The 14,629-nt window shown below is 41.5% G+C and overlaps 3 protein-coding genes across 5 annotated transcripts in view; all 3 read right to left on the bottom strand.

Moving 5' to 3' along the window:
• Nucleotides 1-389: 389 nt before the first annotated feature.
• On the bottom strand, nt 390-3,105 carry LOC130176515 (transmembrane emp24 domain-containing protein 6-like). Its single transcript, XM_056387653.1, has 4 exons — nt 2,597-3,105; nt 1,471-1,597; nt 1,252-1,391; nt 390-765 (listed from the first exon to the last, which is right to left on the bottom strand). Exons 1-4 carry the CDS (start codon nt 2,798-2,800, stop codon nt 544-546), a joined length of 693 nt encoding a protein of 230 aa, XP_056243628.1. The 5' UTR covers nt 2,801-3,105; the 3' UTR covers nt 390-543.
• A 4,404-nt stretch (nt 3,106-7,509) lies between these two features.
• On the bottom strand, nt 7,510-10,887 carry tmed6 (transmembrane p24 trafficking protein 6). Its single transcript, XM_056386948.1, has 4 exons — nt 10,210-10,887; nt 9,335-9,461; nt 8,703-8,875; nt 7,510-8,055 (listed from the first exon to the last, which is right to left on the bottom strand). Exons 1-4 carry the CDS (start codon nt 10,420-10,422, stop codon nt 7,822-7,824), a joined length of 747 nt encoding a protein of 248 aa, XP_056242923.1. The 5' UTR covers nt 10,423-10,887; the 3' UTR covers nt 7,510-7,821.
• A 140-nt stretch (nt 10,888-11,027) lies between these two features.
• ankrd27 (ankyrin repeat domain 27 (VPS9 domain)) overlaps nt 11,028-14,629 on the bottom strand; it is a 33,943-nt gene continuing 30,341 nt past the window's right edge. For all 3 annotated transcript variants that reach the window (XM_056386946.1, XM_056386945.1, XM_056386944.1), the window contains exon 28: nt 11,028-14,176. In XM_056386946.1, the coding sequence (XP_056242921.1) occupies nt 13,583-14,176 (594 nt within the window). In that variant the 3' untranslated portion in view covers nt 11,028-13,582. The remainder of the gene's footprint in view (nt 14,177-14,629) is intronic.

The following is a 14,629-nucleotide window of genomic DNA, read 5'->3' as shown; positions in this document are numbered from 1 at the left end:
AAACCACCTCAGTGTAGTTTTACATCTCCTCTCTCAGGCTTCTCTCTGGAGCTCTAGTAACAACAGGTCGGTGAGCCAATCAGAAGAGAGGAGGCTCTGAGCCTCTCTTCTGATTGGCTGACTGTTTTCTGAGTCATCCAATAAAAATATAGCAGATTTCAGGTAAAAACACTGAGAGAAACCAAATCCTGCAAGGTTTGGATGGTGGGTCCAGGTGGGCGGGGCTTGGTGACTGCTTCGTTGTGACATCACAAAGTTCCAGAAGTCCTGACGGCTGGTTTTAAGGCTCAGTTTCTGAATACAGGCTGTGTGCATTTCTCTGTGGACTGAGGCTTTGATACTTTCACAGTATTAATATAGAAGCTAGAGCTGATCTATAATCACACTACACATGGACACAGACCTTTACACTGGAGGACCTTTAATAAAATATTGCAGATAATGTGCAAGATCTTTTTTCTTTTCCAAATTTTTTTTCAATAAATATCGAATTAGAGAAAATAGTAAATTATGAAGAGGTCCAGACGTGTGCAGGTTCTGCTCTCAGCATCTCGGCCGACTGGCGTCCGTGTGGAACAGTCTCTTGAGGACGCGGAGCTGCAGGTATCCCGACAGGAGGATGACAAAGCTTTGGGTCGCCGACCACCAGTTGACGTAGTTGAGGTTGGACAGGAGGAGGTGGTGATCCTTCCCTTTCCTCATGCGGGCGAAGTTGTAGTGACGCCACATGTGGAAGATCTGATTCTGGAGCTTCTGTACGCTCTCCTAAACCAAACACAGCACATTGACTAGTTTAATGTTTTTTAAGGTTTAAGTGGTTACTCAAGGTTTTTGAAGAGTTTAGTTTAGTTGTTGTTTGTATCGTCACCGAACTTTTGTAAACTTGTAAAACTGTGAAAACTTCAACCATACAGTTGGATTATAAATATTTGATCTTTATTTCTGACATGCTGCTGTAATCTAACCGATATTTAACATGGTTTTATATATCAGTCACAGACGACATTTTACTGCGGGAGAACTTTTATTTTTGATATCTTAAGTAGATTTTATGCTTCTGTACTTTTACTTAAGTGAAGGATTTGTGTACTTCTTCCACCTCAGGATCTCTGAACCATTTCTGCTTTGAGGCATTTCATACAGTTTAAATGGCGACATCTGCTGGACGACTCTTGGTACTTGCTCTTTAATGGCTGTAGAGACTGTGTATGTCTTTAAATCTCTATTTATTTTATTTGGAAAGACAAATACCTCAATACCAGTCAAGGTGCTGTTGAGGACTGTCTCCCCCTCCGACTCCTCCAATCCTTCGTAGATGACCCCAAAGTTCAGAAAGACTCTGATTCCTCCAAACTGGTTCTTGTGGTTTCCGAGACACATCCGGTAGAAACCTGTGAGGAGGAAGCTGCAGTTACAGTGTGAACACAGCGGGACGGACGGCGGAGCCCGAAGCGTTTCTGATGATCCCACCTGTCTCCTCGGTCTGGAAATTCATTTGACCGACGGCTTCAGTGACGGACGCCATGAGGGCGCCGTTTGGTGAACTGACCGTCACAAACAGCCGGCGATTGTTGGCCATCCCCGTCACCCACTGCACCTGTGATCACAGACACACGTTTAATATAAGACGATTAAAAACACACTCACATGACGAGGTTGGTGATAATCTGTATTTTTCTTACTGTGGACAAAACTAAAACCAACAATGAACGTCTCCTACGTATTTTTCCGACATAGATCGACCCAGAAGTTCCCATCACCCTGGTTCCCGCCACAACAAGCTGTGAAAGTCTGAAAAGTCTAAGTCTGAAAATGATTGAAAAGGACAGAAGATCAACTTAAAAACTCTACGTCATGATCGAACTGTAACTGTGGAGCTGTGTTTCTGCACTTCAAATTATCAACGATCAAATCAGGTTTAATCCACATAATGAAAACAAGGACCGGTTGCACAAAACACTTTAACTTTTCTACTTAAGTCTGACACTTAAAGTTTAATTTCTCCTTAGCTGAGGGAACTAGTTAAGGGTGTCGCACAGAATCTCTAAAAAAGCTTCCCATAGTAATTTACAGCGGTGAAAGAGATTTTACAGCAGTAAAACTCTACTGTTTCCACGGAGACCATTGATTTACTGTGATAGGCCAACCTGTTATCACATTAAAGAAGAGCGCCGTTATCTCATCTCCCCGTTGTGTTGACGGGAACTTCACCACGGTGAACTTTCCTGGTTGCTAAGGGCGTCTGTGACTTTAAAGTTATTCTTGAAGTTTAAGTCTGAGATGAGGAGAAACCCTTAAATACTATAGTGAACGTTTTAAGGAAACTTGGGAGAAAACTGTTTTTATTTTAAGGAAACTGTAACTCAGACTTAAAGGAAAATCTTAACTTCAGGTGTTTTGTGCAGGTCTGATTTTTTAAATGATAACACACATTTATAAACTCCTATCTGGTAACCCAGGGAAACGCTCACATGTGTAGAAGTCAAACCGGTTCACCTTGAAAGTCAGTGAAGACGAGACACACGCCAGCTCAGACTCCAGCTGTGCGTTCATCTTACACGATCACACAACACACTTATCTTTTATCTTGTCTCACCATGAAGGTGAAGTAGAAGCTTCCACTCTGGTGAGCAAAGTGCCAGAAACACTCCATCCCTGCGGCGGGAACCTCCACGGCGAAGTCATACTTGTCCGACCCCCTGAACAAACCGGCGTCGCCCTCGTCCAGGGAGGGTTCGGACTTTCGGGCCCAGACGCTCCGAGAGCTCAGAGCCACGAGGAGCAGAGCGTTCAGCAGCATGAGTCCAGTCCCGGAGCCGAGGAGCTGCCGCTTCCTCCCGCTCGCTCTCAGGTATCAGCCGGAGAATCATTAACCACCACGACCGACTCTCCGTGACATTTGATAACATATCAGTGTAATGGGACCAAAATCATGCTTTGTATTTGGATACTGGAATTCCCGTCTCGAGGTCGTATCCCTCCGCCGCTGGGACTAGTTCCAGGTCACATCCCTGTTTATCCAGAAAAATATCAAATATGAACCACGTGTGTGAAATTGTGTGAAGTCTTAAGTAACGGCTGAAGGTATTTTGTGAGGTCACACTGACCTCGACCTTTGACCTTTGAACACCAAAATCTGATCAGTTCATCCCTGAGTACAAGTGAACGTTTGTGCGTAATTTGAAGAGGTTTCCTTCAAGGCGTTACTGAGATATCGTATCCACGAGAACGTGACGGACAGACGGACAACCTGGAAGCAAAATGGCCGCCGCTCTGACTGTCGGCGGCGCATTTATATTTGTGAGCTGTTTTTAAAGATTAACATCTTCAGTAGGAACCAATGAGCTGAGCGACAGAGGAGGGAGGACAGGAAGTGCTGAGACACAGACAGATTTATTAAGAAAATATTGTTTGACATCTCCATTGTTTACACAATCTATGTATATATATCACCTTTCTAAATTGTTTCTTTTGGAGAATGAAAAACAGCATTTATAAGCAGAATATAAACAAGCAATTACAACTTCTCCTACGAAGAATTATATGATAATGTTTCAGCTGTTTTACTATATTATCATTTATTATCTGCTTATTCAGCAGACTCCAGTTACAGCTGTTAAGGAGATTTAAGGGGGATTTCAGGTCAGCAGGTGACAAAAAACATGTTGTTTTACAGTATAAACCCAATTTATTGATAGAATTTCTTATGAAATAAGTGTAAGTATAAGATTACGTGTGAAATTACATTCGGGTTCATCACCATTAGCAACAGAAACATCAAGGTTTAAAGCCACAAAAGACTGAAACAGAGTCACGTAAATCAGGTGGAGATCGGCTGGATGTTTTTCTAATACAGGTGGATACAGATGTTGCCCAGGTGTGATCTGTGGGCACAAGACCCTCACTTTTTTCATCCAGCTTCATCATGACACTGTGTCGCCATGTCGGTCTCTATATTCGCTTGAAAACCTCGTTATGGTCATTTCTCCTTTAGAGAATCAAGCTGTTTACGTCACCCGCGAAAGAAAAGAATAAAAGTTACGTGATGAAGGTTCTTCACCGCACGCACGTCTTCGATCAGCGGTACGACACCGAAGTTCATCAATCTTCTCTGCAAGAAAGTTGGTGAGCGCGTTTTCCAAATGTAAGTGGATCAAATTAGCTTTGGAGGAGGAATACGACGAGACGACGAAGGTCCAACACACGGAACCTGCTCAAATCACTGAGCGAGGAAGAAAGCCTCCGAGTAATACATGGTGTCGTTTCCCACCTCCATCATGGCAGCGAAAGGGCTGGGGCCTGGGGGCCGCTGCTGGGGCCCAAAAAGATGGGGATGGTTGAATCGACCATCGATCTGCAGAGCCCCAGACAGGACGTGGTAGGTGTCTATCAGACCTTCATTCGCACTGTTGAACTCACTCATGCACTTCAACGGGTTCACAAATTTGTGCGTGACGCATTTCTTGACCAGCTGGTGGGCCGCGGTCAGAGTCATGTGGAGTTTCCAGAGCGCACTGTTCACGTTTTGGGGGATCTGGCTCGGCCCTCTTTGTTTGAATAGCTGAACCAGATCTTCCAGGGCTTTGACCCTCTCTGCGAGGCGGAGACAGCGACTCTTATTGACCTTCGCCTCAGACGCCATCCAGAAGATGCCCCGGCATAAGCCCAAGATGCTTCCAATGTCTTCCATGACGAGCTGAGAAGGAAAACAGAGAGGAAGTTGACTTAAAGGGGCTGTTGAACATCTGCAGTGAAGAGTTGGAACAGCATGAATCAGAATATGTTTTAAGCCACGCGTCTCACTGTGTTGTTATATACATGTATCACGTGCTACAGGCCAGAGCTGATAATGAAACCACGTTCAGCCGTTATATCAAACAGCCATTTAAAGCACTTTCCTAGCGGTACAGAAGTGGGCGGGGTTTCCTCAACACTTCCCAACACTGACTATCAGACGGCGCCATTTACATTCCACAGAACACGGCCGAGTGAGGTGAGGTGTGGTTTCCCAAAGACGTTCTTTCTTTCTACCGTCCGTCTTTACTGTAAAGTGTTTTATTCTCCTCACAAAACTTATTCAAACTTCACTGCACTGTTTTTTTTTTGAGTAAAAGAAACTATATTTTTGTGTGAGGACTTTATTAGTGAAAACTAAAATTAAGAATTAAAATTATGCATCAATGCATTAACACACTGATGACATTGAAGTATAAAATGAGCTTTTTAAATAAAGGAAGACGATGATGTGTTTCCCAAACCTTCACCCTCGAGTTTTTAAACCTTGAACAATAAAGACTATTGTTAAAGGAAACGACACATTCAGACGGACAGCAGCTCGGTGACAGTTGGCACACAGCAAGGACACACGGACACATGAAACTAAATAAAAACAAACTATAAAGTTTCATCAAACTGAAAAAAACCTTAAAAGTTTAAATAATTTAACCCTCAAAAATATAATCAAGAATATTCTAGCAATATATTTGGCAAGAACAACATAAAACGCTTCTAAATTTATTCCTGCTCTTCTTTAGAGAGAGTCTTAATTCTACTACAAACCCATGATAATACATCACATGATCAGGTTTACCTGAAGGAGGAGGAGGATGTTGGTGTCCTGTCGGATGCAGCTGAAGAAGGAGAATCTGCTGCTGTGCTGCTTTTATACACCTCCACCTGTTTCCCTCCCATCTGTGGCATCTTTAACGCACCGTCACCGTCACAGCGCGTCCATCCGTTTTCACTTCCTGTTTCAGCAGATCGTAGATTACTGTGGGATCTCTGGTCTTTATGAGCCTGTATGTGACAGACTGTGGTGCATGAGCAGATTTAAAGCTCCTCCAGTGTAAAGGTCTGTGTCCATGTGTAGTGTGATTATAGATCAGCTCTAGCTTCTATATTAATACTGTGAAAGTATCAAAGAAATGATTGTTGTGGTCCATATAACCTAAAGGCGAATGTTGATCAATCAAACACTTTTTTTACAGTAAAAATTCCAGAAATTCACTGGTACCAACGTCTCAAATGTGAATATTTGCTGGTTCTCAACATTTTTGGATTGTTGACTGTTTCTCAGATAAAACAACACATTTGAATATGTTGGTCTTCAGGGAATTGTGATGGGCATTTTATACTCTAACAATCAATCAGTCAGATGTATTGACAATGAAGATAATAATAATCTCCTCTGATTGAATAATACAACTGTTCTTGAGTGTTAATCACTTGATACATAGAAAATAAATGTGATTAATTAAACGAAACACAACTTGAACATTTTAAGAGACTAAACTCAAGTAAACTAATGAAACCCAAAAATTAGACATATATAAACCCAAACTAAATAAAGGTTATAAAACAATAAAACATGGAAAAACCAGACGATTAATATTTTTATACGACGTCAAGCTTCTTTTCTCTGATGGGAAACGTTCCAGAAAGCAGCGGTTGCATTCTGCTGTCACTGCTTGGTGTTGTTGACTCTCGGAGTCGTGATAACACATCGCTGCAGATACCCAGAGGTACAAAACTATTCACTGTGTTCCAGTTCGGTCACAGATATACGGGAAAAGAGTTATCAGACAAACCAGTCAGGTGCGTCACAGTCAGACAGGTGTGAACGACACATTACAAGAGAAGCGTAGTGTTGCTCCAGAGCACATCCACTATTTTATACTTCTCCACTTTTAAATTGCAAATTAAGTTATATAACAACTTAATAATTAATTATTATTTAACATACAAAGCATTTGACGAGCTTTTAAAATAAAATGCTTTGTTGTAGATTAAACTGTCCAATAATATATACTATTACAGCTGAAATGATTTCTTGATGATTTAAAAATTATAATGTATAATTAAATAATTTTTCATGTAAATATTTCCCAGTTCCAGCAACTTAAACGTAAGGATTTGCTGCATTTTCCTTGTAGTTATTTTAATAATCTCAGTTTATTATTTCTGCTTTTGTTTGTCCAACCTACAGGAGAAGATGTTGAACATGATAAACATCAGCATTTACTTTAGGATTGCTGCTAAGAGTCGAAAACAAACTACGGACCTCGACTTTAAAACATCTTACAGTTTGTTTTTCTTTACAAAGAGCGTTGCAGTCTCACTGTTTGGAAGGACAATAGGAATATTAATAAAATACTTCATATGAAGAGGCTAAATAAAGTGAAGCTAAATGATGAAGCCAATCTAAGCAAGGAAACAGAAAAGATAATGGGAGAGGAAATAGCTTTTTAAATATCTGATGAAAGTCTGATTCAATTCTATTTGTGAATTTAGTTTTAATTTGAAATATTTATCAATATTTCATTTGTAAATTATTGTTTTAATTCCTGTTTTTATTGACCATTAAAACATGAAATAATTAAATACTTTATAATTTAATCTATTTATTTATAGATTAATAAATTAATTTCTAAACAAATGTATTAATGCCTATTTTTATTGTACAATTACTTATTAATTGATGAAATGCTTTATTAGTATTGACGTCACACAGCAAAAGCCATTGACTGCCACTATATTGTGACAATAATAATCAACATTAACTGAGGAAAACATCACAAACTGTTCACATGATCGTCTAATAGCAAAGTTTAATTATATCGTGTGAAGAAGTAAGAGGACACAAATACAATACCAGAAAGAAAAATGGCCGCCACAGCATCATCGTGTGGTTTGAGGCTCCAGGGCCACCGTACACACACACAGATGACAGAATGATGTTTTTTGGGGGATTTAGGCCGTCGGCTTCGTTCTGGTCTGTTTCTGCTGGACTAAACATCCGGACTCTGACCCGCCCTGAGTCCGTCAGCACCGAGGCCTCTCGTCCTCGGTGCCGGTCTTGCTGATGAAGAGTCTTTTGAGGAAGAAGAGCTGCAGATACCCGGAGGTGACGATGAGGAGGCTGAGGGCCGTCGACCACCAGGTGACGTACTGCGAGTTGGACTGAAGCAGGAAGTAGTCGGCGCTCCTCCTCATGCGGCCGAAGTTGTAGTAGCGGAACATGTGGAACACGTAGTTCTCCACTTTGTGAGTCGCGTCCTGCAGCACGGAGGACGAAGAATGACATACGTATAAATAAATAAATGAATAAATAATGTAGAAATAGAAAAAGAATACATAAATAAATTTTAAATGCATAAATAAATAAATAAAAATAATAATAAATGAATAAATAAATAATTGTAGAAACAATAAATAAATGAAGAAATACAAATAAATACATACATTTTGAAATGCATAAATAAATAAATAATAATGATAAACAAATAAATAAGGAATACAAACAAATGCATAAATAAACTTTAAATGCATAAATAATAAATGAAGAAATAAAGAAGATTTCAAGGGTAATATTTGAAGGGAGGTGTAAAATGAAATACATAAACTTAAAGCACATCATGTTACAAACACTTCTGGAAAGCTTTTAAATTCAGAAAATTGGATCTTCATTTTCACAGTTTTTATGTTTTTGGTGAATGTTTCTCCCTTTTTCTAATAAATAAGAATAAAAAATTAAATAATAAAATGATTTTTTAATGGGAGTTTTTCCTCAGCTGAATCTAAAGGTTTGTATGTTATTGCAGATATATCGGACTAATAAATAACAAAACGTTTCATTACAGAAACAGAAAATATTAGGATTCATTGAGAAACTCCACATTGTTACCTGGAAGTTTATCTTTTACCTCTATGATGTTCAATGTGTTGTTCAGTTCTTTGCCCACTTCCTCTTTCTTCTTCTGCTCATCTTTGCCGGTGGCGGGGTCTTGGTAGCCGTCGTAGTAAACGCCAAAGCTGAGGGAGACCTGCATGGTGCCGAAGTGGTTGTGGAAGTTGCTGAAACACATCTGGTAGAAACCTGGAGGGACACAAGTGAGAAAATACTGAGATGACACTCACTGCTGACCCCTGTGGTGAAACTGGGTCACTGCGGCAACAAATTATTATGGGGTGTGAAAAAAAAAACCTAATATTTATTGATTAAAAAAGTAATAGAGATATTAAAGGGTAATATCACCACACAACAGGAAGTGTTTCCAGGGGACATTAAAAAGTGACGAACCTGGCAGTGCTTTGGGACCTGAACAACAAGTGCACATGGATGTAGGCTATTATAAAACATCCACCACGTCGGGTTCATCACTTTTTTGTGTCCCCTGGAAACACTTCCTTTGTTTGCACGTGTTTTCTTAAGTTATTTAAAAAAAAAGTCAAATATATAATCAGTCATATTATCATTAAGCTCCTTTTAAATCAACAGTTTTTATCTTTTTGTTAGTAACGTTTTATTGTGACAGACAGACTGACAGACAGACACCTGTTTCCTCCGCCTCAAAGTTGATCTGACCCGTGGCGTCGTCGACAGTCGACACCACCAGACTGCTGGGAGCGTTGACGGTGACAGACAGGTGTCTGTCATGGCCGACTCCCGTCACCCACTGCACCTACAGACAGAAAACACAACACACATGTAGAGCAGAGAGAGAGAGTTAAATACACTTTCATGTACTGGAGACTTTTAAAATGTCCAGTTTGTATGTTCGCAACAAGAGCTAATCAGAAGAGAGGAGGCTCTGAGCCTCTCTTCTGATTGGCCGACTGTTTTCTGACTGATCCAATAAAAATGTAGCAGATTTCAGGTAAAAACACTCAGAGAAACCAAATCCTGCAAGGTTTGGATGGTGGGTCCAGGTGGGCGGGGCTTGGTGACTGCTTTGTTGTGACATCACAAAGTTCCAGAAGTCCTGACGGCTGGTTTTAAGGCTCAGTTTCTGAATACAGGCTGTGTGCATTTCTCTGTGGACTGAGGCTTTGATACTTTCACAGTATTAATATAGAAGCTAGAGCTGATCTATAATCACACTACACATGGACACAGACCTTTGAACATGGATAATAACTTACCACATGTTAATATATATAATGTTTTACATATAAAAACTGCTGAAAAAATAACTTATATGAGAAGTTAAGGGGCCTGAAAACTTATTTTCTATACGAACACGAATTTTGTCTGAACATTTTCAATTATTTCTTATGAGAGATTTTCTGAGTGAAAGTGGGAAACACTTTGTAACGGATATTAACTGTTAAGAGTGTGATACTTTTTCTAAACGACGTGAACAGTGAACATAGAGAAGTCTGCTCGCGCTGTAGACAGAAACGTGTGGCGGCCTCAGCGCTTCATCTTACCATGAAGCTCAGGTAGAACCTCTCGCCGCGGTGAGCAAAGTGCCAGAAACACTCCAACCCAGAAGCAGGAAGCACCACAGAGAAGTCGTACTGGTCGGCGCCCCAGAACAGCTGCTGGTCCGTCATGCTGGGGTGGGGGTTCGTCAGGGGCCCGCCGCGAACCGGACCCCAAAAAACAAGAGCAAGAAACAAGCAGAGAATCCTGGACGACATGTCTGATGAGAATGAAAGGTGTGAGGAGTGTGTGTGTGTGTGAGTGTGTGTGGAGAGATCAGAAATGATTAACTGGGAGCTGGCAGTGGGAAAACTGTGCTGCCTTCACAGGTGGAGTCAGCGCTGATAGAGAGGAATACCTGTCCACGCCTCAGAGGGACTGAAGACAGACATTACTGTGGTACTTTTTGTGTCTGTGGATCTTTAATGTGATATTTTCCTGTGCTCCTTATGTGGCACTAGTCTTGTGTAGTATTTTGTAACATTTACTGCAAGATTAAACAGCAGGAACACAGATTCTGTGGTATATATGTCCCCTAAACGCCTCACAGAAAGACTATCGGTAGATACTATAATTTACAGATGTCTCCTAAACGCCTCACATGCAGACTAATGGAAGACACTACAATTTTAATGTCCCTTAAACACCTCACATATTATCTATAGACGCTACAGCTTACAGGTGTCCCCTGAACGCCTCACATGCAGACTTTCAGAAGTCACTATCAGTGATTTAACTTGTTACCAGAGGAATATCGTCTGATCAAATCAATGTAATTTTCTTTTTTAAACGCCACTGATAAAAAAAAGATAATTAGCCTAAATCATAATTAAAATCACAGGTTTATTGTGGGTTATTTGGGTGTGAATTAAATAAGGCACATTCACATCATCTTTTAAACATCCAAACAGGAAATAAAAACAGGTACAAAAATAATTAAGACTTGACTTCTGAGCGGGTTTGACATCGTTTTCTTGAATGAGCCACAAAGACGCAGCAGACATTAACGTGAACAGTAACACTGATGGTGACGGTTATACAGTACTGCATTCTCACTTCATTATGGTGCATTATACTCGTCTTAATAAAGTTATAGATCTACTGATGTTAAAGGATCAATCTGCTGCTTTTACATGTTTTATTTCACTCATTAACATCTGTTTTCAGATATATGTGTTTATAGATGAATGTACCTACATCCGTGACTGGTGTTATAGTATGTTAACTGTTTAATAACAGTTTGTTGAGGTTAATCGAGTTTGTGCAGCATTATCATGACGTTACTGTCACGGCACATTTCCACAACAAACTGGTAAAAATTATGATATTAAATTATCACGTTCATTTTTTTAAATCTCATTTAAAGGCATAAAACCTTAAATCAGACCCTTTTAAAGGTTCATATAGTCTAAAGGTAGATGTCCATGTGTTACAAACCAGGTCTAGGTTCTATATTAATACTGTGAAAGTCAGTAGTAATGTAAAATAATTTTGAATAAATGAATAAAAAACATGCAGAACCAGCTGTTTGTTCCTTTAACTTGAACCATGTCTGAAGAAAACACATTCTAACGTTCGGGAGAAGCTGAATCTCTCTGAACACACAACACTCAACCATCAACAAGGGTCATAAATAAAATAAAATCATCCTATTAAAACAGTAAGAGGAGTAAAATGTTGTTAAACGGCAAACCAGTCAAACTGTAAATCCACTTTAAACTGTGAAATCAAGCTAACGTCGAGTTTCCAAGTCAAAACTAAACAAAACGTGTTCTTCAAATGAAGTCTGGTGCTCGCAGCCGAGCTACAGTCTAGTGGCGTAAAGTAAAACATTCGAACGGCATGTAACTAAAATCAGGTCGGTTCGCATCCCTTTTTCTTTTTGTGAGGGCTAGAAGAAGAAAGTGCTTCAAACTCAGGGGGGGGGGGGGGGGGGGGGGGAGGAAGAGGAGGAGCTGCTGAGAAATCCTGACGTCTGTGAACGTCACCACCGACATGTGAGCTGCCAAAGTCACAATGAAACTCAGCAGAATGTAAAATCAGTACGCTGAGGAAACGATCGTTAAACCCGATTCCTTTGGAAGATTTCCGGCCTGTTTGTTTTCAGATGATCTGGACACAGTTTTCTCTCTGTGTCTCAAGTGTTTTTACATTTGTCTTGTACTAAAAGAAACAACGTGTTGTTTTTTTTTTTACAGGAAGTAAACAAAATGAGAAAATGGGAGAAAATTACATCTGAAGATTTCCCTCTGAACTCTGGACTGATTTGTGGGGGCTGTTAGAGATGTGCAAAACACAGTGTGACTTTAAAGAGTCAATTCACCCAAGTTACAAACATATCTGAGGACGTTCCTCTTCCACGCAGAGACGGTGGATGTGGTTGGAGTCTCCGTCACCTCAGTGCCGGTGGATGGACTTTACTTTGTGCTGGTTGCTGGATAACGCCAGTTATGAAAGCAAACCACCGCGACAGAGAGCCTGAGGGTCGCACTGTTTAATGGAAGTATTGGGTTTCAGCTCCGTTCAACAGCTGACGGTGCGACTGTTAAAACAACGGGCGAGAATCGTCTCCTCGTGGTCGTATCCCTCCGCCGTTCAGACTAGGTCCAGGTCACATCCCTGTTTATCCCGAGTCATTTAAATATTCGCTGTGAAGTCTTGAGTAATGACCTTTGTAAATCTAATTAGAACATACAAAGGTTCACTAGGACTCGATGATGAACTGATTAGATTTTGAAATTGGAAGAAATTCACTTGACGAGTTCCCGAGATATCGCGTTCACATGACCAAAATCATAAGTCACTGTGACCTTGACCTTTAACCTTTGACGACTAAAATATAATCAGTTCATCCTTGAGTCCAAGTGAATGTTTGTGCCAAGTTTGAAGAAGTTCTGTCACGGCGTTACTAAGATATCGTGTCCACGAGAATGGGACGTCGGTCCGTCCATCCGTATGTCCGTACGGACGGACGGACGATTGCCACGTCTTCATAGACGGCGTCCTCTGAAGGACACGGAACAACGGCGGCGACGACGACGACAACAACAACAACACAGCGCCTTGTGTTGCTTTCATGGAGCTGTTTTTGGTCTGAATGAATCTAAAGAAGAGAAAAGTTAGTGTTGGATCTTTTTCTCTCAGAACCAGGACGAATAAAACCCGCCTGCGCCGACGAGGTGGAAGAGGAAACATGTTGCTGTGACACGAGTGAACCGACTCTGACGTGCGTCTAATTAAAACCGTGGAGGGTTTTTATCTCCGTCCAGCAGCTCGATGAATCAGTTGGACTTCAGTGTTTTTCTAAAGTCTGAGTCATGTGCTTTTTCTTCCTCTTGAGAAACATTAAGTTTCGTCTTCTTCTTCCTGTTCACTGACTCATGGCGTTTGTGTCGTTGCTCCGCAGGACTCCTCAACGACGTCTCCGTTGCCCCGCCTCCGCTCTGCACTCGTCTCCGGTGTGTGGTCGGTGTGTGTTGGATCGCCTCCGCCTGTCTGGACGAGCAGGGGGAGGTCAGCGGGGCGGGTGGGATTGGAGTTTCCATCTTTGCCGTCCGACTGCGATGACTCGGCGTCGTCGGCGTGATTCTGCTGGTCACACGGCCCGTTCACAGGCAGGTCGGTCTCGTGCGAAGCAGAGTGGTTGGTGAGGACGTGTGTGGGCGGGGCTTCGAATGAATTATCCGCCTGTGGCGACGCGCTCGACGGCGGGGGGGAGGGTGAGGTCTTGCTGCCGCTGCTGCAGCTGGAGTCGTCGGCGGAGTGAGTTTCGTTGACGTCGGGCTGCGCGTCGTCGCTCGTGTCCGGAGCGTGTTTCGCCTGCAGACGCTCCGGAGCGCGTTCTCCAGAGTCCAGGGTGTGACAGCGACCCAGGGGCCGCTCTCTCAGCCGGGGCCCGGACTCCAGGCTCCCCGAGGGGCTGCTGACCTCCACCGTCTCCCCTCGCCTCAGCCTCCTCCGGTCTGGATTCACCTGCAGAGAAAACGCCGGATCAGGACTTAGAGCTCAGACTGATGTTTGAACCTGTGATGTAAAATCGACTCCTCCTTTAGGCGTTTTCCTTACTTTGGTTGCTGAGGTATTTCTTCACGTTTTTTTGTAAATATTTTTATCTTATTGTTAATTTTTTTTATTTATAATTAAGATATCTGACCTGAACTATTTGTTTCATCTTTATTTACATTTCTTTTCTTCCTGCTGTGTTTATTGATATGTTTTAGTCTTAGTCTTAGTCTTGGTCGGGCTCAGCTGCGCTCTGAGTTTAAACACATTAAAATGACAAGATATATATATAGAAAATACTAATGTCAGATTCATTAGGATTCATCGTCAGCTGTTGAGACAGCACAAAAAGCACAAAAAGCACAACATGGTTAAAAACACGATGTCATCAGAGACTCCAGCAGCATGAACGGTCACAGGTTA

This window comes from Seriola aureovittata, chromosome 10, assembly GCF_021018895.1.
Source record: "Seriola aureovittata isolate HTS-2021-v1 ecotype China chromosome 10, ASM2101889v1, whole genome shotgun sequence".
In the NCBI taxonomy this organism is placed as follows: domain Eukaryota; kingdom Metazoa; phylum Chordata; class Actinopteri; order Carangiformes; family Carangidae; genus Seriola; species Seriola aureovittata.
This window is presented reverse-complemented; position numbering and strand designations above follow the sequence as displayed.